A 25,131-nucleotide genomic window follows, 5' to 3' on the forward strand; every position below is an offset into this window, starting at 1 on the left:
TACCCGTACCTGGACGACTGGCTCGTCAGAGCGAGATCCGCGGAGGGGGGGTGGTCCACACTTCCTCTGCACTTAGGAGTACACTCCACGACCTGGGGTTTACCATCCACCTCATTAAGTCTCTCCTGCAGCCCACGCAGTTCCTCACCTTCCTGGGCCTCATCTGGGATACCAGTTCTGAGAGAGTTTGCCCCCTCGGAAGACAAGATTACGGCCATCAAGAGGGCCTCCACGCACTTGCTTACCAGACCAGTGACTTCGGCTTGGTGGTACCAGCACCTACTGGGTATCATGGCAGCTCTCCTCTTGGCCGTGCAGCTCACGAGGCTCAGGATAAGGAGAGTGCATCTGCACTTCACAGCCTCATGGAATCCGGAGAAGGGCTCCCATGCGGAGCTGGTCATCATACTGCCATCTCTCCTCGCGGACCTCACGTGGTGGTGCAAGGACTGAAATCTGCTGGCCATTCTGGCAGCCGGATCCGCAGGTCACCATTACAACGGATTCCTCCCTAGACGGCTGGGGAGCCACTCTGGACAACTACAGCGTCCACAGAGTCTGGACCCGGCAGTAGCAGGAGTCACATATCAACTGGCTGGAGCTCAAAGCCATCTGGCTAGCCCTCTGGGCCTTCCTTCCACTCATCTGGGGCAGGACTGTCCTGATCCAGACCGACCACTCCACCAGCATGTACTATGTCAACAAGCTTTGGGGTTCCAGGTACCCTCCGCTGTGCGACCTAGCGGTCAGCATGTGGGAATGGGCCCTGGAAAACACCTAACTCAGGGCCGTCCACCTAGGCCAACTTGGAAGCGGACAGGCTCAGCAGGCTGGGAGCGGACAATTACGAGTGGCAATTGAACGACCAGTTACTGCAAGCTAACCAACCCATGGGGCCATCCTCAGGTGGATCTATTTGCTTCCTGGAAGAACAGGAACTGCCAGCAGTTTGCGTCGTGGCAGGGACAGGGCCCGGCTCGTTTTGTGACGCCATGCAGATGCAATGGGAGGACATGACAGTCAATTCCTTTCTTCCGACACCCCTGATCCCCAGGGTACTCCGCAAGATAAAGGAAGCTCATCATCTCGGCATCATAGTAATAGTGCCTTGGTGTCCAGCGAGGCCGTGTTTCTCTGAACTGCTCAGCCTCTCAGATAAACCACCCATTTACCTTCCGCTGGGCCCAGCACCTCTCCTGTCCCAGCTGGGTGTGCTGGGTTCTCCACCCCGCTCCTCAGAAGTTAGCCCTTGCAGCGCGTTTCCTGAACAGGTCACCCTCAAGCACCTAAGCCTATCTCGGGCTAACCTGGAGATCATCCAGAGCGCTAGGAGCAAGGCCACTAGGAGCCAATACAAGAGTAAATGGAGCAGGTTCTGTCACTGGCAGAGTCTAAGGAGATCGAGCCCCTGATGTGCAGACTGGATGATGTGCTCTCGTTCTCGGCACACCTTGTTCACTCAGAAGTACAGGTGGACACATGTGGAACCTATCTGGCAGCCATAGGGGCCTACAGGAATTTGGAGGAGGAGGTCTTCTCCTCTTCCAACCCAATAGTCGAACACTTGACCGGCTTGTCCAGGTTTTACCTGCTCATCAAGAGGCCACATTCTTGGTGGGACCTCAACGTGGTGTTGGGCGCCCTGGCGCACAAACCCTTCGAGCCAATGGCGTCCGCGGACATCAGGCTGGTCACCATCAAGGCGGCTCTGCTAGTAGGACTTTCCTCTGCTTGCAGAGTCAGCGAGATCCAGGCTCTGGTGGCTTCAGAGCCCTATACCTACGGACGCACCCGGCGTTCCTACCCAAGGTACCCTCTGCTTTCCATCTGAACGAGGAAATAGTATTGCCTACTTTCTTCGTAGACCACAAGGACAAGGCTCGGAGATTCTTAGACTGTCTGGGTGTCAGACACGCTCCGAAATTCTATCTGGATAGGGCCATGGACTTCTGCAAATCGGATGCACTCTTTGTCACCTTTGGGGGTGCCAGACCCGGTTATCAGGCATCCAAGGCGTCAATCGCTCGGTGGATGGTTGCGGCCATCAAGGAGGCCTATGAAGTGCAGCGCAATCCGGTGCCAGCCAACATGCACACTCACGTGGTCAGAGCCAAGGCCACTGACATCTTCCAGCGGCAGGTTCCGTGGCAAGTCATATGCAGGGCAGCTACTTGGGCAACCCCTTCAGCTTTCTGTAAGCATTACTGTTTGGATGCCGGCTCGAAGTCAGATGCGGCCTTCGGACAGGCGGTTCTAAGGAACTTGTTTGCTTATGGGGGGTCTCCTCTTGACCCTGGATCTACATTCAGTTGTAATCGCCCATACAGTATGGATGAAAGGGGACAGAACGTAAGAGTAATTGAAAATTACTCACCGCAGTGACTAACATACTCTTAGTCCCCTTTCCTCCATAAGTCCCACCATCATCCCACCTAATAATACAAGTGTCATTGGGCAATGATAAATATTGTCAACGCGTCAATGAGGACTGGGGAGTGGCGCTGGTGGGTGGAGTCAGTGGAACGCATGCTCCCAGGGCCGCACCCCTGTGTGCCTCTATATTTAAAGGGGAAGAAGGTTTTTCTGGTGAAAAAGGTTCAGTCTCACATCCCTAGAAAGGGACACCCATACAGTATGGCGTAAAGGGGACTAAGAGTACTTTAGTCCCTACGGTGAGTAACTATTATTTTTTTGTACTTGCCTTTCTAATTGGAATTCTTGTTTTGCTCTGTGTGCTCATTGTAGCCCTAGACCACTTACACCCCTCCTGCGTCTAATCCTTACCGCCCTGCTAGCTAGCTTGACTGGTTTTGGCTAGACTTCAGTGTCTTTCGTGTTCACCATAATAGGTTGGCCTCCCAAAATCCACCCCCAATGTTGATTTTGTATATCCATCTTAACAGCAAGTGAGGTTGGAGAGCTATGGTCCACAATGGAACACCCATGCGAGAGACAAACTGCAAAATTCTTAAGAGGAGCATATTTTGTTTACGCTTTTCAGCCATCGCTGGGGAGCAAGCATACCAAACAAATCGTGAAGTAAAGGATAGCAATGGCTAAGAGATAATTTCTCCTTGTTACACATCTTGTTAATGCAGTTTGCACCCAAATCACTGTTCTACCTTTTCATATTAGTCTGGCCATATTGTTGAACTGTTCATTCTAGGGAAGATAACCTTGCTGGAGACACTATTTAGGTGAATTAATTATCTGTGTTTTGTGCTAGGATGCTTATTAAATTTGAAATTATTTCAGTTCCAAAGCCCATTCTAGTTTGGAAGCCTTGAAAGCAGCAACCAGATGTGAAACACTTCTCGGTAAAGAAATTGAGACGGTTAAGTTACTGAACCGCGTTCTATGCTTGCAGACTGCTCATTGCCCCAGCAGCATTATCGATACTTGTTGCTGTTTATCTCAACCCTACAAATGAGCTGAAAGATAATTTGCTGTTTTTTGCAGATATTCTAGAGGTAATTTAGAAAACAAAAACGTTCAATGGAAGGTTCATAAGATTAATTGTAGCGGAATATAGTCCTCCACGTGGGGCTGATCGATTTCAAAGAGGGCATATTGATTTCAGAACACAGTAGTTGTATTTTAGGAGATTTTGTCCATTTACCTCAGAGTCTCTGAAATAGTTGTTTGTAGCATACCTGAGAAACAGTGGCACGTTTGAATATATTGTGAGGCTTAAACATCAGATTGTGAAGTTGCTTTTGCTTTATAAATGTTAGGGGAAGCTTTTGGTAAATGAGACATCATTCACAGAGGAGTAAGAATTGGAGCCTTTTGAAAGGCGTGCTTATAATATCCCAGCACCATACATATTACAAAAGAAATGACGTTTAATCTGAAACCGTTATAGGAGACATTTATATACCTGAACATTTGATGAACACAGACGCCATCAGTATGTGAACCGCATGCGAAAATGTCAAGTGTAATTGTGGTTAACTCCAATTATTTTGAGATGTGTCTCTAAAGCTACCGGACATTGACGCTTCTGACAGACCATTGAGCGAAATTTCACCATTCTGCCAATTTGTCAATTTTTTGAGTTTGGGTGTGGGGAGGCAGGTAATATCCAAATGTATCATATATGAATGAGGGTTTATAGTGAAAAGACCGAAAAAAAATATCGAAAAAAAGGTTGAACCAAAAAATCTCAAAAAAAAAAATCGAATTATTTTTCAATACGTTTTTTTCGAAATGGGGGGAGGTTCCCCCAACCCTCCTTTTTTCATTTGTTTTTATTTTACCCCCTTTTTTTACTTACCTGACCCCAAAAATACATATAAATAAATAAATAATATTTTTTCGATATTTTTGTTATTCGATATTTTTTTTTCAGCCTTTTGACTGACCACCATGAATGAGTCTTCTGAATCCATAGAAAGTGCTACTTTGCATTAAATCATTGATTAGCCTTACATATTTGTTTCCTTTCAAAAGGAGCCAATGTGCATGCAACAACAGCAACGGGGGACACAGCACTGACATATGCCTGCGAGAATGGCCATACTGATGTAGCTGATGTCTTGCTTCAAGCCGGAGCAGACCTGGTAGGATTACATTCAGTCTTTTTTGCATGGTTTGTGTCCACTGCAAGGTTCTGCTTAACTTTAACAATTGCATATTTATTTTCTTTGTTGGAATAGCATATCTTTTTCACATTAGTTTACTCATGTCTCGGGAGGATAGCTCAGGGGCAACGCGCTATCCTTGGAAGCAAGACGACGCAGAGCACCACAGGTTCGATCCCCGGGTCCGCGCTTAGAAACCTCTGGGTATTAAGCGCGATATAAATAACCTATCATAGCATAGGTCTGTGCTGTTTGTGATGGATGCTTTGAGTTTTAGCAAGATATTTTCCAAGTCCATTATACATCAGTAATTATAGTTGGTGAGATGTCTGTGCTATGAAGTGAGTATTTGCCACAGGGCCTTTCTGCCTTTGCAAGTTGGAAAAGATTTTCTTTCTGCACCTTTCCCACCATCGATTTCTATAAGGCCACTATTCTTTTTGCTTGTTATGATGAATCCTGCAGAGTCCTTACAAAGACCACACCTAAAGTCTCCTGCCAGGTGGCCAGGAGAAGGCAGCCTCTTCCTGATCCTCAAACGGGGGTGGTATTAGCTGGGAGGATCACCTGGGAGGAAATGGGCCCCAGGGGAACACTAGTCCATTGGGTGAGATGCAGTAATTGTCTTCCCCATAGACCGGAATATGTAATGGCTTGCTGTCAGAGAGCGCTTTTAGTTCTCAAAACTATCTTAATTTTGGTTAAAATAATCCTAACCAGTCATCCATTGAGAGTAAGAAATCTCCTTTCAAAGTCACTGTTGTTCCTAGAGGTAAATGCGCCTATGACCCCCCCCCCCGGAGAAACAGTAAAGATAAATCGAAGCAAACAGTTTCATTGAAGCCTTGTAATACTCCTTTAGGTAATATACTTAAGTATAGAAATGAAGTGGGTAATGCTATTTCCATTAGAAGAATTGATTTGAACATTATGGATTTCAAGTTCCACAATTCCCAAAGTATTGGGACAAAGAAAATGGCTGCAGAGGCCCTAGGTTGGAGCCTAATAGTGTTAATGACCCAAACCTGCGGGAGACTGGGAGGGACCACCGTCATGTGCCGAACAGGTGCCGGTCCTCAGTGGGTCTCCTCCTTCAGAGAACTTGTTTGCAGAGGTTGCACAGCGAGAAGCAGGAGGTTTAAAAGCTTCCCCCATTGTAAGTCGGGCTCTGTTGGCAGGTGAGCACCACAGCGCCTTTGCAGCGAAGAGAGCTCCTTTTCTGACTCATGCTAGCCGCGGAAAGCCAAGAGAAGCAGTTTGCCGGGCCATGCAAAGCAGCGGATGACCTGGAGGCAGTTGAGTGAACGGACGTGCACGCCAGACCCGGTGAGGTCACTACTACTTTGTGACACTGGAGCGCATCGCAATTGCCTGCTGACTAAGTATCGGTATATTAAACACATAACTAACATAAAGAGAGTGAAATGGCAAAACAAGCAATATTTCGAAACTGAACTAATGTAAAGCAGAATAATAATCCTTCTGAAAAACCAAGCTGACTTAAAGAGGAGGAAGTGGCAGAATAAGATCTTGTCAAGCAGACCAGAAAGGTGTGATTTTAAAAGTATATGGGTCAGAACTATTCCCAGCAACAAGAGAGGGCACTATTATGAGAAACCAATACAAACAACTATTGCCAAAACCAAAAGAGAATAATATCCAGGCAAGATAAAAAGAAGCAACATTGCCAAAGCCAATCGAGGGCAATTAAGAGTCCAAGTGTTTGTAAATCCTATTGCCAGAGTATAACACAGGCTGTGAGAGGAATTGGCTTAAACCCACATTGCCAAAGAAGTTCAAATGTGAGAAAACCATTGTCAGCATTTGCTTAATACAGTAGTGGGGGAATGAAGAGTGGCAGGAAAGCTGCCCTTCTGACAGAGGATATTCAGGAGGAGTGGAGCATAACCTGCCTTGCGTTTGGCAATTACAAGTGTGTAACAAACAGAACCAATGTGTTTCTTGTGTTCCCAAAATAAGTAGTTAAACCTGATCTTGTGGAAAAGCAAAAGACATTGCTGAATTTCTTTAAACAAACTACTTGTTATAGTTAGTAATTTCTTTTGTCCTGGCAGGAGAGATACACCAGGGCAAAGGACCTTGTATTGGTAGACCTGGCAGGTGAGTGGACTATGTGGAAGTCTTTGAGGTTCTCTGCGTGTGGTTCATATTATTGAAGAAGTGATAGAACCAGTATTGTATTTTGTGAACTATTGCAGAATATTCCTGACAGACATTTTTGTTCCTAAAGAACTGTGAAAATATTCTTGTTGTATAAGAGGTTGTTGTATTGACCTCTTTATCACATGTGAGAGTCTATGGGTGAAAATAAAAACTTTCCCACACACTACACTAAACACTATCGCGATTTATCGTCCCCCTAAAATCATGCCCCTTTTTGAAGAACAGTTTAGTGATCTCCTAGCCCAGATCTGTGCCACCAAAGGCCCTGTTATTGTCATGGGTAATTTCAACTATTGGGCTAATGACCAGCAGGACAAAGCAGGTACCAACCTTATGGATACCATCACCTCCTTTGGTCTCACCCAGTGGATTGAGTCTCCCATGCAAAGCAAGGGACACACCTTGGACTGGCTTTTGTCCCAAAATACCAACATTTCCGATAATTTGGTCGGACCATTTTCTCATCCAAGCCAAGATTTCACTACCGCCTCCTCCCAAACTTAATACGAACCCACGTATTCAAAAAAGGTCACGCAACCTAAAGAATCTAACAGCCCCGAAACTTACTGAACTACTGTCAACTAAGCTTCAATCCCTAGACTACTTTGATGATCCCACAAAATTAACCATCTGTCAACCAACATCAAAGAAGCAGTTAACGACCTTGCCCCTCTGAAGGTGAAGACAATAAAGACTGAAACCAGAAAGAACACGTGGTTCAATAATGAAATTCTTACAGCCAGACAAGAAAAAAGAGCTCTTGAAAGAGCCTGGAGGAAAGACCCCAACGATAATACCCTGACAAAATATAAAAAATCCATCCCCAACTATAAAAAGCTCATTACAGAAGCAAAGGCCACACACTATAACGAAAGAATAGTGAATGCTAAATCTAACACCGGGGAGCTATTTAAAATCTTAGCGGAATTCCAAAATCAGCCTCCTCCCACGAACAATATTATCAAGGATGATAAGTTGTGTCAGGGCATTCATGATGCCTTTCTACTTAAGATTGATTCTCATAAAGAAAACAATCAGTAAAGCCCTTGGCAACGTAGCCATTACACAATCCACTACTGATACCACTTCACCCAACACCTGTGAAAATACTATCCCTCCATTCTCTTTCACGCACTATACTGAAGATGAAGTATTCAAAATCATTCAGGACCTCAAAGCCACATCTTGTCCAGCAGATCACTGCCCCACCAGCATTCTTAAGGAGACCTTAGAGACCCTGGTCCCATGGATTACCAAACTGGTTAACCTCTCCTTTGATGAGGGTCTGGTGCCGGACCTGCTAAAGTCAGCATGGATCACTCCTCTACTGAAAAAAGAAGACCTTGACCCAGCCAACAGTGACAATTACAGACCCATAACTAACGTGCTCTATGTTCCCAAGATACTTGACAAACTGGCCTACTTACAACTACAGGCCCATGTTGAAAAATACGACATCTTGGGTACCCGTCAGTCGGGATATAGAGCTTGTCACAGAACTGAGACAGCTATGCTGGATCTCAAATCTACACTTGCTAGCATAGCTGACAAAAACCAAGCTGCTCTGCTCATGCTATTGGACCTCTCCGCAGCCTTTGACCTAGTTGATCATAGCTTACCAAATGGATCGCTTCCTTTCTGGGTCCCAGAATTGTAAGGGTTTGCGTGGGTGATAAACAATCTTCTCCTTTCTCCGAGATGTGGAGTCCCTCAGGGCTCCTGTCTGTCACCGCTGCTCTACAATCTTTACATCCGGCCCCTTCTCGATCTTTTGAACAAACTAGCAGTGCAATATACGAATTACGCTGATGACACTCAGGTTGTTATTCATTTGAATGGCTCATACAGCACTGATTCGGAAACCATTAACCGAATATATAAGGCCATACAAGATTGGATGGCTTGTAATTCTCTTGCTCTTAATGATGAAAAGACTGAACACCTTATTGTGGCATCTAAAAACATCCGGGCAAAACTTGATCCTAACTACGCCTCTTTCCATATTGCCAATAACACCATCATAGTTCAAAAGAAAGTCAAAACCTTAGGAGTAGTACTTGATGAAGAACTCTCCATGAAATCCCATATTTCTTGCATTATATCTAGTTGTGGTGCTATAAACAAGAGAATTAGATATATTCAACCATTCATATCGGAAGAGAACTGTGCTCTATTGTCCACTGCATTGATAAATTCAAGATTGGACTATTGTAACAGCTTCCTGGCGGGCACCACAGCCTCTAACATCCAATCCTTAAAAGTGGCACAGAACAATGCCGTGTGTAATATTTTCAATCAGTCCCGTCGCACACACATCTCTATTTTTAGGAAAAAACTCCACTGGCTACCTGTCAAACACTGCATAACGCATAAGATGCTTACTACGACCCATAAATGCCTCCGTCTCAGCGGCCCAACCTATCTGTCATCCCGTATAGGCATCAAACCTAACGTGAGGAACCTTCGCTCTTCATCTGCGGTCACTCTCAATTATCCTAAATTTAGGACAGCCAAATTTGGAGGTACTACATTGGATGCTCAGGGTCCCCTTTTATGGAACACACTTCCAGCTGGTATAATGCAGATCCAGAGCTGTACAGCGTTCAAACGTGCCGTAAAGACTCACTTATTTAACCTGGAATAATCTCCTGACTCGCTTCTCCATCTGCCTCTTATGCTTGTTTGTCTTGTTCTTTGTGCGACCTGAGGCCCACGGGCATGTTGGCGCGTTACAAAAATTAAAATACATAAATATAAATAAATAAGTTGAAAGAGAATTTTTTTGAACATTGTGAACTGTTGGTTGAGTTAAGGGTGGAACAAAAATAACTTTACTGGCTTGGTTGCAAGGCAGGATTTCCCTATCCTTTTCGAACTGTTGAATAAGATCCTGTTTGAATTTGGGAAAAGGGGAATTCATCCAGGTTTTAAGGAGAAACAGTTACCAGGTTGTGAACATAATTTTATTTCTGTTATAATGGAACTGCCATATGTTGACGTTGTATGTTTGTTATATGTACAAGTGTATGGGACAGAAGCCTTTTGTTAGTGTTTCCTTTAGTTTATTTTGATAGGCAGGGAAATCCTCGTTCGAGTAGGGATCTTGAGGCACTTTCCCAAACTTTTTAGTTAATTAAATGGCATCTTTGAAAAAGTTGTCCGCCTCACATTTCCGGCCCCCTCACTGAGCCTTATCCTGACTTTTGGAGGTCAGTAAAGCCTTATGATTTACTTCCCTTGCCTGTTTTGCTCATTCTTAATGGAAAATTAACTTGTCCCCAAGATTGTCAGTACTGAGAGACAGCCTCTCGTTATGAATTCTTGTATTTTTACAATTGCACACATCACCTTACACTGAATTGCAGTTAGTTTGTATCCTTTTTACTTTTTTTCTGGAGCTTGTGGTTCTGCTTAGATGACATGCTCTGCATAGTCCGACATCTTGTGATAGTCGCAGAGTATTACAAGATTTGTTTTCGAAACTCAAACTGACGTTGACAGGGCGTGTTAAGTAATACTATACCTAGTGTGATGCGCAGTGTACCCATGGTCCTTCACGCGTCAAGGTCCCTGAGATTTTTTTTCTTTCCGCCATTGTGGTCGGTCGCAAGTTGCAGAGTTCTTTTCCGGGCTGATGCCTTTAACTAGTTGAAACTTTATTTGTAGATTTTTCTCTTTCCTTATTGTCGGTGGATTGTTGGCAGAGTGCTGGCCAGACATTGAAATCACTACTGCTGCGGTGTGTGCTGAGAGGTGCAGTTGCTGAGTCTGCTTTCCATCTCCCTGCCATAAGGAGGGGCCACTGCTATAAAAACTCAACTCCCGATGCGGAGCGTTGTCCAGATTGAGCGTTGTCCAGATTGAGCGTTGTCCAGATTGAGCGTTGTCCAGAGTGAGCGTTGTCCAGAGTGAGCGTGGTCCATCGTTACTGCTGAGACAAACAGTTTCTGAGTCTGCTTTCCATCTCGCTGCTAGAAGCAGAGGCCATTGCTATGAACATTTCACTCTCGATGCAGAGCGTTGGCAGATTGTTTGCAGTGGGATTGTGGTGGAAATGGAGCAGACATCATGCCAGGACCCAGGAGTTCTTCAAAGGACTGGCAGTCAAGCCAGGATACAACAGAACAGAGGTAATTGGGGGTGGGGGGAGGGGGCAGCATGTTTGCATCACGTTCGACCTGCTAAATCGATCCCTCCAAAGCCCGCTGAGGGACCCAGTCCCCACTCCTCCTCCCCCCTCCCCCTGCTTCCTGAACCCTCGCCACATGACAGGGCTCCGCTCTCCATGAACCATGGAACAGTTTCTTTGACCCCCACAGCGCAAGTGACTCTGGAAATCCTAGCGCCTTTGCCCACAAGCAACTTCCCTTCCCCATCAGTGTCCAACGAGAATAACCTCTGGCAATCCTACAAGACGCCCGAAACATCTTCTCCCAGTTGTACCGTGGACTCCGTGTCGATGGAGGTCCCTCCTCAAACTCGCGCCTCTGTCTCCCCGATTGAGGAGAGAGCTGGCTTCGCGGAACTAGGGGAGCGAGTGCCACGGGACGCTTGCTTTAGAATCATCGTCCAAACCAAGACCTCAGATGATGACTGTGAATTAAGGGACCCGTCCGGGCCCGACACCACTACTGAGAGAGCCTAAACCTAGGGCTACCCCAACACTCCAGGGGTCGCCTTGGGTGAAAGGGTGGCTCCCTACAACTGAAAGCAACAAGTAAATCTCTCCGAATGTAATATCATCAAATGGCACTTTAGATCAAAGGAATCTGTGCTGCGGACCCAACTCAACAACGAACAGATAGGATGGCGGGCCAAAAACACAGCCTCCCCACCCTTAGAGGAAATGTGGCTCAATGTCTTGGACACAGATTTACTGGCTAGTATGGACCAGGGTGTTGTACCTCCTGTGGAGTTCCATCAAACTAAGATGTGTGAAATGAAGACCGGAGGGCTGAGGAACAGCACCCTGGATAGCAACATTAGAGATTGCGCCGAAATTACTGAACGCCTCTCTTAATTGAGGCCAACTGCCCTATCGAGGAGGGGTTTCTGTGAATGATTAACTCTAAGAGCCCCTGCCGAAGAAATCGGAGGCAGGCCACCAGTTAAATCCCGAGCCCAAGCTAGACCTGGACAGAGGTGAGCAATCCGAGCGAAAGCACACCGCACTGGCGGCTCGTCTGGCGAAAGATATTGTGACATTAACCCTACAGTTGAGTAGGACTGCCTCAACTAGGGGTGAGAAGAGGCCTAGCACGGATGTTCTGCAAAAAAAAGCAGAAACTTGGCTGTGAACGTAGCATAGCGGCTCAAAACGGGGGCTTTCCGTCGAAGCTGGCAGAGATGGTACCAAGTTAGGATAAAGACTGGCGGCCCCCTGTGTGCCAAAGGGGGCAAACTCCTTGCTCACGAGCTCCAGTGAGGACTCTGAAGACTCTGAAATTGAAGCACCAGGGAATTAGCAATCTCGCCAACTGACGAACAGGGCGGAGGGTGGGTCATTATCCATAGGAGAGCATGACCGCCTCGAATCTACCCAGGAGAAAAAACACAAATGGGAGATCCAGTGTGCCTAACGTCAGCTTTCAATAGGATCTATAGTCCCTATTACTCTGTCTCCCTTGTTAAAACTATATGAAAACCTAAATGAGAACTTCCAGGATCAGTCGACCCTCCTAGCGCTGATGCATTCTAAACTCATTTTCATAGAATCCCATATTGAAGCAATAAGGGAAAAAAGATCCAGGCAAAGGAGTCGGAGGGAGTGATATTCAAAACACTCATTGACTTAATTGAAGATGCGAGAGAGGCCAAAAAGCCCTTCCTGGCATGCATCAGACACACTATAAGTCTAATGAAGAGCCAAGACCACACTGGGAGCAGAAAGTTTGTTTATTATTTGTAATGCGCAATCCATACCCTAGTGTACGGTGCGCAGCATTTACAAGAGATTGCGAGACTTAGAAGTCACGCTAATCGAGTACATGTGGATTTAACATCTCACAGTCAGCCTCCGGCACTTTTGAAATAACGCCGGAGCCAAAACACGGCCTCCCTCAGATTTCAGAGCGATTGTACAAGTTCCATCATATAGCGGCCTTGGCCGCCAGACTGATCCGGAGGTGCACCAGACACAGGCAGACATATGCCTGCATTCCAGTTCACAGGTATTGAGGGGACGAAAATACTGAGTCTGATTATGATGGATACAGCAAGCCTGGCTGAATCAAATGAGAATGGGCCGTTGAACTCTCACCTTCTCCCGATTTTTGGCACAGACACCCATAAACTGTCAAAAACCCAAAGGAAAACGAAAGGAATGAAAATCGTTGTACTTACAAAAGAAATAAAAAAATAAACCAACGTTGAAAGCGACAAGCAGTGGTGGTGCAAGAAACTTTATCAGAAATTTAAGAACGATTTCCCCTGCCAGTAATCCACCAACAAGGGTACATCAGTCATTGGAATTAAACAAACCAACTTGCTCAAACGACGACATGAGTAAAAAACCAAGTATGTGGAGGGACAGCGCAAGAGGAAAAGATTTAACTTGTAGTCGAGGATGAGACTCTGCTGCAGTTGTTCACTACGAAACGGACGACTTGGCAGAAGTCTCTGTCCAACTCCCCCTCATGCCTGGACGGCTGAGGTGAACAAGTAGAGGCTCCACAAACAAAAAACTGCAGTGCCTTAAACAATCTCTTTGAATCATTAGAAGACCAGAAGGCTAAAGTGGTCGCGAGAGACGATCCATACTGATGGACAGAATGATCGAACACTCCAGGAGGGACAGACGGCTACGAGAGATGGATAAAGCCATCCTCAATAAGAACCGGTATTGAGGGAATCCGCAGTTCACCCAGGCTGAGATCCATCCCTCAAAGAAACCCGAGGGTTTCAGAGACCCTCTGCAAGGTATTCCTGGAGAGAGTATTGAAGGCAGACGAGGGCTTTATACTGGCCATACTACATAATCTTCTACAATTAGGAGTCATTGAATCAAAAGAAATAAAGATGGTGGACTTTCCTAGTGAAAAAGAAAACTGGGTTTCTGATGTTTAATCTGCTTAGAATCACATGCTTGTGCATAGGTCCGACATCCAGTGGTCACTGCGGAGTATTGCATTTTGTTTTTCGTAGTCGAAAAGGACGTCAACAAAGCGTGTCTGTAACACTATCCCTATAGTGACGGGCGTTGTACCCACAATCCCTCACGCGTCGAGGTCCCTCAGATTGTTTTTTTCCGCCTATCTACTGGTCGCCTTTATGTGGAGCTCCTCGAGAGACATTGCCAAATAGTTTCTTCGACCTTTGGTCGTTTGTTGTTAATATCAATAACGTAGATCCCTCCCTCGATGCAGAGCCGTTTCTCCGCCGAGCAAGATCTTCGACGGAAGGACGAGTGGAGGGGATCCTTCGGCGCTGCCTAACACGTGGCCTGGCCTCGCCGGCCATACACAGTAGGGAGAATGGGGTTGGGTGGTTCTTTCTTTCTCTTTAAGAATGCCTTTCTCTTTCCCCTCCCTCTCTTTCGAGGTCGTAGTCACACTTCTTGCCCTCAGCTATGGAGAGGACGCCATTTAGGTTTTGCTCGCTTTGCAAGGGTAAATATACCTGGAAGGATAAGCACAAACGGTGCAACCGTTGCTTACCCCTCGATCACCAGGAGGACGGCTGTGTGGCCTGTAAATTACTAAAGCCCAAAACTCTAAAAGACCGCAGGGTCAAAAGGTGGGTGGCCTATGCCATGTCTAGGCCTGACTCCTCGCCCGCTGCCGCCGCCGAATGTGACAAGGACAGTGACTACACAGCCCCCGTAACGGAGGTTGTAGACCTCTCAAAGCAGCGTTCACGCTCCTCGTCGTCCGTCCCCAGCCCCGACAAGCCCGGCTCACGCCCAGCTTATGGGGATGAACACCGCGGCGACAAGGACGCACACGGAAAAACACCAAAGCACATACCCCCCAGCACGCATTCGTCGAAGACGAAGGCAGCCATAGCGCCAATGAGGACGCCGGGCCCACCGGCGTCTTCCGCCGACCGTAAGGGTCGTCAGCCCTCCCCGCCTCCGCGACAGGCGACTGGGCATTCTAAGGATAAGGGCGCTAACACCAAAACCTCCGGCGACATGCATCGTAAGAGCGCTCACGTTGCCTGCAAGGACTCGACGTTACATAGCGCGACGGCGACCGATTCCTCGGAAGAGAGAATGATCGCCGAAAGCCTCGCACGCATATCTAAGGACGGCCAGAGACGTACGGTGAGCGAGACGCCGAAAACCGCGCACAAGGCCAAAGATACGCCGAAAGCGCCGGAAAACAGATGAGGCCAGTTCCCGCCGCCGACGGAAGGCCAGAGCCAGCGAGAAGTCTTCTCAGAAGGCGAAGGCACACTTTCTTCGATGTTATGGGACAGAACCAGACAACTACAGGAGAAAGAAACTCCTTTTTTATTCCCAGTCCGTCCTGGCCAACCTCAGTGGACCTTTGAAAGGTTCCAGACCTGTATGGATAAACTAGACAGGTTCATGTCCATCCCAGAAGACAGGGCACCCAAGAGACCAAGGGAGGCACCCCTGGAGAGTCCAAGGGCTAAATACCAGAAGTTTTATAACCCCATACAGGAGGACATACACTCTTACGACCTCACTGACGAAGACTCCCACTTCCAGGAGGAAGATGAGTTCACCTATGTTGAAGACCAACAAGAAGAGGAAGGTTTTCACGAGGACACCAACTTAGGTGAGGAGGGATTCCAGGAGGACACAGGCGAGGGCGACCCAAATCCCTGGCAGTCACCAGCTAAGTCTACAGACACAGGCAGTAGCGGTATAGTCATCAGGTCTACTGAAACTACACCAGTCAGGAACCCTTCGCCTGTTAATGATCAACCCACCTTCAATGCACTGCTGAAGAAGGCAGCAGCACATTTTGAACTTGAAACTGGGGAGGTCACCCCAGACACCGATTTTGTGGAGAGGATTATCAAAGAAAACCCCCCACTAGCCAAACTATCCCCATCCTCGCCTCAGTTAAGAGACATATTATCCCTTCTCTGTCCACTCCTGCACTGGTGAGAGGGGTCAATCCGAGGATTGAGAAACTGTTCTCTCCCTCTCAATCAGACCCATATATATTAAGGGTCACTCAATCCCGGACTCCCTGGTCGTGACCAACACCAGGAAAAGGGCCGGAGTCCCACTATCTACCACCAAGGCACCCCCAGATAAAGAGGGGAAAAAGCTTTATGCCCTAGCCAAGAGAATCACCACCTCTGCAGTATTCTCTACCAGAATTGCCAATAATAACACACTATTGGCAAGCTACGCTGATGCTCAATGGGAAAAGCTTAAACAGGACATTGAAGAAGCTCCCGAACCACTAAGAACTCGTTTGCTGGCTACAGTTAACGAGGGCTCTCTGGTCAACCAAAGCATCGTCAAGAATACCCTTGATGCAGCAGAGACGGCTGGCCGCACTTTGGTACAAGGAATTTTGCTGAAGCGTCATGTCTGGCTTCGCAATTCCGGCTTTAAGGCAGAAACACAAGCGTCCCTTATTAATAAGCCTATAGAGGAGTCCAACCTCTTTGGGAAAGCAGTTGATGACGCGCTGGAGAACGCGAAGAAAGAATTTGACACAATCAAGACCTTAGACCAAATTTCTAAACCCCCTAACAGGCGGGGATTTGGTAATAAGCCCTTTTTTCGTGGCCAACGCCAGCAACAAAACCAACAGTATTCTGCCAGCAACTACCAAGGAAATAGTGGCCAGTACAATCAGAGGGGTCAACGCCTCGGCAAAGGGAGAGGCCGGGGTTCCACCCCCAGAGGCTCCCAAGCCACCAACACCACCAAGTGACGCGAAGATTCGCGTCCCCTCCCATGAAACGCCGGTCGGGGGCCGGTTAACATCCTTTTTTCCAGCATGGGAGGGAATAACATCAGACCGCTGGGTGCTTTACACCGTAGCCCGCGACTACTGTATAGAGTTCAACAGTTCCCCAACATACAGACCCCCGAGGGGACGCAGCATGACACCAGAACACCTTGCCATCCTTCTCCAAGAAGTGGACCAACTGCTGGAAAAAGGAGCCGTAGAGGTCGTGCCTCTATCTCAGGTAACGGAAGGTATTTATTCAGTGTACTTCCTTGTACCCAAAAAGGATCTAACCATGCGCCCTGTATTAGATCTGCGCCCAGCGAACAAGTTTGTCAAACCCCAAAAGTTTCGTATGGTGACCTTACAGGAGGTGATCCCACTGCTATCACAGGGAGATTACATGGCGACACTGGACATGAAAGATGCATACTTCCATATTTTAATGTTGCCAGCGCACAGAAAATACCTCAGGTTCATGATTGAGGGCAAACATTACCAGTTCAGAGTGCTACCCTTCGGCATAGCATCTGCTCCAAGGGAATTCACGAAGGTACTGGCAGTGGCAGCGGCCCACCTGCGCAGGTTATCCATCCCAGTATACCCTTACCTCGACGACTGGCTCATAACAAGGGATTCTTACGAGACATGCTTCTCAAACACCCAAAAGACTGTAGACCTTTTGTTCCAGCTGGGCTTCTCCATCAACGAGAAGAAGTCCAGCTTAGACCCCACCCAAGTCAAACAATTCCTAGGGGCTCTAAATCGAACAAAGGACGGCCTCGTCTTCCCCTCCGAGAGGGTCCAAAACACGCTGTTTCAGATCCCCCAATATGTGGCAGGTCGAGAGGTGACGGTGCGCAAAGCGATGCGCTTGCTAGGAATGATGGCGTTGTGTATTTATTTGGTACCTCACGCGCGCCTGCGCCCAATGCAAGAGTGGCTCAACAGCCAGTGGTGTCAGGGCAGCAGACAATGGGACGATCTAGTGGTGGTCTCGCAGGCCTTGGTTCTCTCGCTACGCTGGTGGACAAAGGAAAACCTGATAATAGGGAAACCTTTTGCCACACCCGCGGTGGAGGCCACTCTAACCACAGACGCATCCCTCATAGGATGGGGGGGCTCACCTATCCCATCAGACTGCTCACGGAGTGTGGACTCCGAGCGTAGCATCCAACCACATAAACCTACTGGAGCTACTGGCGGTGTTCAAAGCACTAAAAGCCTTCCAAGAACACCTACAAGGGAAGACAGTGATGGTCCTTACAGACAGCACCACAGCCATTTACTACATCAACAAGCAGGGGGGCACCCACTCTCCAGGACTGTCCAAGCTGTCCCAGAATATATGGAAGTGGGTTCTCAGACACAACATGTCATACTGTCACAACACATACCAGGGGAACTCAAATCTGCTAGCAGAGACTTCCCCCTGCCCGAAGAGTACGAATGGCGATTGCACGAAGACATCGTCTTAGACGTCTTCACGCAATGGGGGTTAAATAGACCTGTTCGCAACTCTGGAGAACTCACAATGCCAAAGTTACGCCTCCAGGTACCCCTAGAACCAGTCCAAGGGGAACGGACTGTCGATTCAATGGTCAGGGAAATTCGTTTACGCTTTTCCCCCGGCTCCCCTTCTCAACAAAGTTGTGCACAAGATGCACCAGGAACAAGTTACCATGATACTAGTGGCCCCTATGTGGGCCCGACAGCCATGGTTCGCTCACTTGATGGAGCTGTCCCTATCTCCCCCAGTGAAACTTCCCTGCCCACACAACATGCTGTCACAAGACAAGGGCAGGACACTGCATCCATGCCCTCAGAACATGAACTTAGCAGCCTGGCTCCTGAGATCATAGAATTTGGACATCTACAACTCCCGCAGAGATGTAGGGGCATCCTCAGGGAAGCCAGAAAACCGAATACTCGCCACTGCTATTCTAGCAAGTGGAGAAGATTTGTCATCTGGTGTAGAGGAAAGAGCATCAACCCGGTTGACTGCTCTCCCACACATATTGTTCTGTACCTGACCCATTTATTGGATTCAGGCCTAGTGTTCAATTCCATTAAAGTCCACCTGGTGGCACTTTCTGCATACACCACTTCCCAACTTAAAGTGTCGTGGTGGAAGATCCCAGTTATCAAGGCCTTCATGGGGGGGGGGGTAAAGAGAATACACCCCCCGATAGCTAACCCAGCTCCTGGATGGGACTTAAATGTGGTACTTACCAGACTCATGAGCTCGCCATTTGAACCCATGCACAAGGCAACTCTTAAGGACCTCACTCTTAAGACTGCTTTTCTAATAGCTATCACCTCCATTAGGAGAGTAAGTGAACTACAGGCTCTTTCTGTTCTAGACCCCTTCGTAACAGTTCACAAAGATAAGGTGGTTCTATGCACACACCCTAGGTTTCCACCGAAATTCATCTCGAAGTTCCATGTAAACCAGTCTATAGAACTACCAACGTTCTTTCCAAACCCTTCCAACTTGGGAGAAAAAAGTCTGCATACACTGGATGTACGCAGAGCTGTCATGTTCTACATGGAAAGAACCAGGCCACTGAGAAAGACTAATCAGTTCTTTGTCTCGGTGGCAGCAGGAAGAGAAGGAGATGCAGTCTCAAAGTCCACTATATCTAGATGGATTGTTCAATACATCACACTCTGTTTCTCTCTTGCTAAGAGAGAACTACCCTTCAAGCCAAGAGCACATTCTACTCGAGGCACTGGAGCATCCATAGCGTGTATTGCAAATGTTCCCCTTGAGTCCATCCGCAAAGCGGCTACCTGGAGTTCTGTACACACCTTTACAAAACACTACTGTCTAGATGCACACTCTAGATCTGACTCCCAGGTGGGACAGGCAGTATTAAGACATCTTTTCTCTACTGTTCCTTCTCATAACCCACCGCCAACTCCGGGTACTGCCCGCTAGTCTATGCACAGCATGTGATTCTAAGCAGATTAACAAACATCAGAAGACAATGTATTACTTACCGTAAAAGCATTTCTGATGGTTGTATCTGCTTAGATTCACATGCGCCCACCCTTCCTCCCCGCGCGGATGGAAGGAACATAGACATCTTTCTACATCTCTCTTTTCTGTACTCACTCACGTATAGAAGGCTCCCTCAGGGCAGAAAAAATACAAACAGGGACCTCGACACGTGAGGGATTGTGGCTACAACGCATGTCACTATAGGGGTAGTGTTACAGACACGCCTGGTCGACGTCCCCTTTTCGACTACGAAATACAAAATGCATTACTCCGCAGAAACCACTGGATGTACGACCTATGCACAGCATGTGAAACTAAGCTTATACAACCATCAGAAATGCTTTTACGGTAAGTAATGCATTGTCATGTCTGCATATGGCCACCTCGTCCTTAACAGCCCTTATGGTGAAAGCTAATGATGATCTGAGGGCCTTAGGTTTCGATCTGAAAGAGTGTAATTCTCTAATTAGTCAAGACACATAAATTGCCCAGAGTTCCGCATGGGAAAGGGGCAGAGAAACATCTAGAGACCGTTAAACGGAGGGGGAGGGGATGCCCAAATCCAGAAGAGACACCCCTGTGGTCCTACAAGGCCTGATTCTCTGAGGATCACCATTAAAGGAAGGAATCATATTACACATGAGAACATTTCCAGGAGAGAGGAACTGGTCTCAAGGATTACAAATGAGGAATCATGGGATTGGCTGTCGAACTCTCGCCTCAGCCCACAGAGATTAGAATGAGACCGGGGAAGGACCAGGACACCTGCAGATTGGATTCTGCTACACCAGGGCATTCGCACATTTGTTTTGTGCACTTGACCCTAGGTCAGCCAAATTAGACATAGTGTGCATCCAGGAATCATGGCTCAGAGAAACTTCAATTTTAGATGGCTATGCGGGATACCTAAATAAAGCAATTAAAGGGACCAGAGGTAGGCCTAGTTCGGGACAATCGACTCTGGTGAAAAACAACTCTATGGGGGAATGTCTTGAGTCATACACCCTTCAACTTTCTTTCGGCATCAATGACGTTGATTTTCTGTGTGTCACAGAAGCTCTACTCGAGGGATTAACTCGCTCTCGAGGAGTTTCCGCGGCTGAGGCCGAGGACTCAGCTGCTGTGCTTCCCAGATGTTTTGTCCCGGGTATCGTCTCTAGGTGCTTCCGAGTGGAGGCAAGGCCGCGTTCTCGAAGACCTTTAACATTCAATCTGAATTCCTCCCGTATGTTTCGTGGGACAGAACCCTTTCGGGTGAACTAGAAGAAGTAGTGGAGGGTGATCTATGGTGCCTCTTTTTACCATGCCTCGAATACGAGGAATTGTGCTTTCCGCTTCGTGAATGGGAACGGGAGTGTTTTGGTTTTTTAGGACGGGGAGACGAAGGCCTCGATTCGTCAGATGACTTGTTTTTAGAGTATCAGATTTTGGAGTCCTACTTCTCTCCAACTTTCCTCTTGGCCGTCATCAACATACATTAGTCACACTCCGAACACGGGTTCTCTGCCCCTAGACACCACAGGCAGATCCTATGCAGGTCCGTCATGGACATTTTAGCCCCGCAGTTTCAGCATTTTTAAAACCCGGGAGTAGATTGAGCAGATGAAAAAGCCATCTCGTCGGAACGTGAAGGTATTCTCACAAGAAAAACTTGAAGAAATTCAAAGATTCACACGGAACCAAGCATTCCGTTACCGAAGCTGTGAAGCGCGGAAAAACAGAACTGAGCAACGGGTGCTGCGCAAGCTACTTATACCAAGGATGACAGACGTCAGGACGGAAGTCTCCGAGCGACATCGGCCAGTCAGACGCACCGTGCCCTCTATTGAAAAAAAAATTCGGAAGCAGCAAGCTGAATATGGGAAATATATCAATGATGAGGAATACACGGGGGGACACAATCCATTCGAAATTATGTTTCTAGTGTCATCTCTTTCAAATTCGATCGACCACGATTCTTGTTGGCCAGCTAGTCGAAAGCTCTTCTTGTCTGTATTTTGACCAAAGAGTTTTTCAAAGTGTGCAGCCCACCCAGTTTCGTTTATAGGGTTTAGTTGTAATGAGCCGATGTCTGCTTCCTTACCATTTAGCAGTAGCCACAAGTTCTTCAAATTCGTCGTATTTAAAGGCTGCATCATATGTTCAGCATCATATGGTCAATTATGGAAACAGGCTGACCGGGTTGCCCTAGAGGGAGCGAGCAGGAGTGGAAGCAATCCAGTTGATAAAAGGCTAACGACCAAAAACAGAGCCTCAGCCTCTGACCCTCTATACCTGTCGAAGCATCCAACACCTGAAAGCCTTGTTCCAAGTTCCAAATCGGTGGTGAACTCCCTTGGAGTTGCCATATTGCAGCTCCAAACCGCCCCATAGGTGCACCCTGGAGGGATAGGGCCTTTCGCTATTCCGCATTCGGAAAGGCAGAGGACAGCCAGCTCAAAGAGGCCAAAGACGATTCCCCCATGGTAGATGGTGTAGAGGTACTAAGACTGCAATAGCAGTGGTTGCCTTACCTTCAGCCACTAAGTCATCCGCTTCAAAACCTCTCTGAGGTCTTCGATCACAAGACTGCAGTAGGAGGCAGGTTTTCACTGTATCTGACAGAATGGCAGGCTATTACTTCAGATGCTTGGGTACTGGAAACAGTTGCCCAAGGTTACTGCTTACCTTTTCTGCAAAAAGCTGTCATCCACCGGGGAACAGCTCTTTAATGGTCCCAGATCTGCTCCTTATGCAGGAGATTTTATCCCTGATGGAGAAGGTGCTATAGAACAGTACCTGTAGCGAAAAGGAACAAGGGTTGGTACTCCCCTTATTTTCTAATTCAAAGAAGTACAGAGGATTGAGACCCATCTAGGACTTAAGAGACTTGAACAGGTACCTCATCAAGGACTAGTTCAGGGTGGTAACCCTTTATCAGATCCTTCACGCCCTCCAGCTTCAGGATTGGATGGTTTCATTGGACCTTCAGGATGCTTACTTTCATGTGCCGATTCATCACAAGCACAGACAGTACCTGAGGTTCGCCATTGGCAACTCTCACCATCAGTTTCGGGTTCTGCCATTTGGGCTAACTTCCACCCGAGGGTTTTCACCAAGCTAATGGAGGTGGTAGCAGCTAGTCTCAGGAGAGGGCGGGGGATTCACGTCTACCCCTACCTGGACGATTGGCTGATCAGGGCCAGTTCCCCAGAACAAGCCCTAGTTCATCTCAGTTATACTTCCCACTCCCTCCACAAGCTGGGCTTCTCCCTCAACTTCATGAAGTCCCACATGATACCATCACAAAGGCTCCAATTCATCGGAGCAGTCCTGGATGTATCCCTGGAAAAAGCCTTGCCACCAGAAGTGAGGGCTCAAGACATTCTGCAGATGGGGACAACATTCCAGAATGCCCAGCATCTTCAGGCCTTCGACTTTCTAAGGTTGCTCAACCTCATGGCATCCTACATTTCTCTGGTGGCAGAGGCTCGCCTGAGAATGAGATCTCTCCAGTGGGCTCTAAGGACCCAGTGGTCACAATTCTCAGGAAGGATGTTAGATCTCCTACAAATCCCAAACAGTCTCACTGGATCTTCAGTGGTGGGCCTGTCGGTGGAACATCTTGAAAGAACAGTTTTGGCAACCATGGGCGGAGATAACAGTAGTGACGGACGATTTAACCATCAGCAGTTGTTGGTCTACATCGGAGTCCAAACTACATATCAACCTTTTAGAGCTGAGGGCAATCAGACTAGCGCTGAAGGCCTTTCTGCCCACTGTACGGGGAAAGAATGTCCTGATAATGACAGACAACACAGTGGACTTGTACTACCTCAACAAGAGAGGTGGTGTAGGGTCACTACCACTGTGCAGAGAGGCAATGCATCTCTGGTTCTGGGCAATAAAAGATGGAATCTCTCTATCGGCAGTTCACCTAGCCGGAGAGAAGAACACAACGGCGGACGCTCTGAGCAGGCAGAGCACAGTCTCCCACGAGTGGGAACTAGCTCAGGAAGTCCTTCAAGAGATCGTCACCTTTTGGGGAAGCCCTGAAGTGGATCGGTTCGCGACCAGTACCAACAGGAAGTGCGAACGGTACTGCTCATGGGAATTTCCACCGAGAGAAGCTCTAGGAGACGCTTTCGTGGTGGACTGGGAATTTCCACTTGTTTACGCATTTCCTCCAGTACCTGTCATTCCTTATGTAATGAGGCGGTTCAGGAAAACCATGATCCTAATTTCTCCGAACTGAGCCAAGAGAATGTGGTACCCGGACCTTCTGGACATGTCCATCTGCCCTCCAATTAGTCTTCCACAAAGAGAGGATCTTCTCTCGCGAGAGGAGGCTCGGGTCCTCCATCCAGATACCAGGACTCTCGGCCTTCACGCATGGTTTCTGAGAGGCTGAGATACAAAGATTGGGACCTCCCGGATGACGTAATGGAGGTTTTGATTTCGGCCAGAAGGCCAGCAACCAAATCGTTTTACTACTGCCATTGAAACAAATTCTGCAACTGATGTAGAGATAAGAATGTTGACCCTTTCTCATGTAATACACTGATGGTGTTATCTTTTCTGTCGCACTTCGCAAATCTGGGGCTCCAGATTGGTACGATCAAAGGGTATCTTGCAGTGCTTTCCATCTTCAAGCATACTGCTGAGGAAATCTCCTATTTAAAGATCCCTCTAGTTATTCAATTCTTAAAAGGATTGACTAATGTTTATCCTCCAACTCCTTTTCAGGCTCCACTGTGGGATCTCAGTTTGGTTTTAAACTGTCTAATGGGCAATCCTTTTGAGCCTCTTCATTCTTGCCCGTTAAGACTCCTTAGCTTGAAGACAGTTTTCTTGGTGGCGATGCCATCTGCGTGAAGGCTGAGTGAGCTACAGGCTTTATCCTGCAAGCCTCCTCATACTGTTTTTCATAAAGACAGAGTGGTACTGAAAGTGAAGCTTAACTTTCACCGTTAGGTGGTTTCTGATTTTCACATACCTCAGAAAATAACCTTACCATCCTTTTATTATCCGCTGCACCGAGGGGAAGAGGAAGAAAGGCTTCACAGACTCGATCCTAGGCATGCATTGAGCTTCTATATTACTAGATTAGCAAAACCGAGACGGAATGATCAGTTTGTATGCTACACAGGTCATACATTGGGTCTAGCCATCATCAAACAAACCATATGTAGATGGATTATTTTAACAATTTCAGAATGTTACAAACTAAGGATCCCCTTGAACATTTAAGGGCTCACTCCACAGGGGTAGCGCAACTTCGTCTGCTTTGCAGAGTGGAATTCCCATAAAAGATATTTGTGCTGCTGCCACATAGTCCTCTGCACACACCTTTACAAAATACTACAGTCTGTATACCTCTACTACCCAAGAGTCTGTTTTTGGAAAGTCAGTGCATTCTTGATGACTTTAATTTTATTCCCTCCTCCAAATAATATAACTGCTTTGGGAGTGTATCATAGATGAGGAATACGTGGGAGGA

At 47.3% G+C, this 25,131-nt stretch overlaps 1 protein-coding gene across 17 annotated transcripts in view; it reads left to right on the forward strand.

Moving 5' to 3' along the window:
* Positions 1-25,131, forward strand: part of ANKRD17 (ankyrin repeat domain 17) — a 2,430,147-nt gene that overhangs the window by 655,126 nt on the left and 1,749,890 nt on the right. For all 17 annotated transcript variants that reach the window (XM_069630806.1, XM_069630790.1, XM_069630801.1 and 14 more), the window contains exon 10: positions 4,453-4,562. In XM_069630806.1, coding sequence (XP_069486907.1) covers positions 4,453-4,562 — 110 coding nt within the window. The remainder of the gene's footprint in view (positions 1-4,452; positions 4,563-25,131) is intronic.

Source organism: Ambystoma mexicanum, chromosome 6q, assembly GCF_040938575.1.
Source record: "Ambystoma mexicanum isolate Mex_15411 chromosome 6q, UKY_AmexF1_1, whole genome shotgun sequence".
NCBI classification, from domain to species: Eukaryota; Metazoa; Chordata; class Amphibia; order Caudata; family Ambystomatidae; genus Ambystoma; species Ambystoma mexicanum.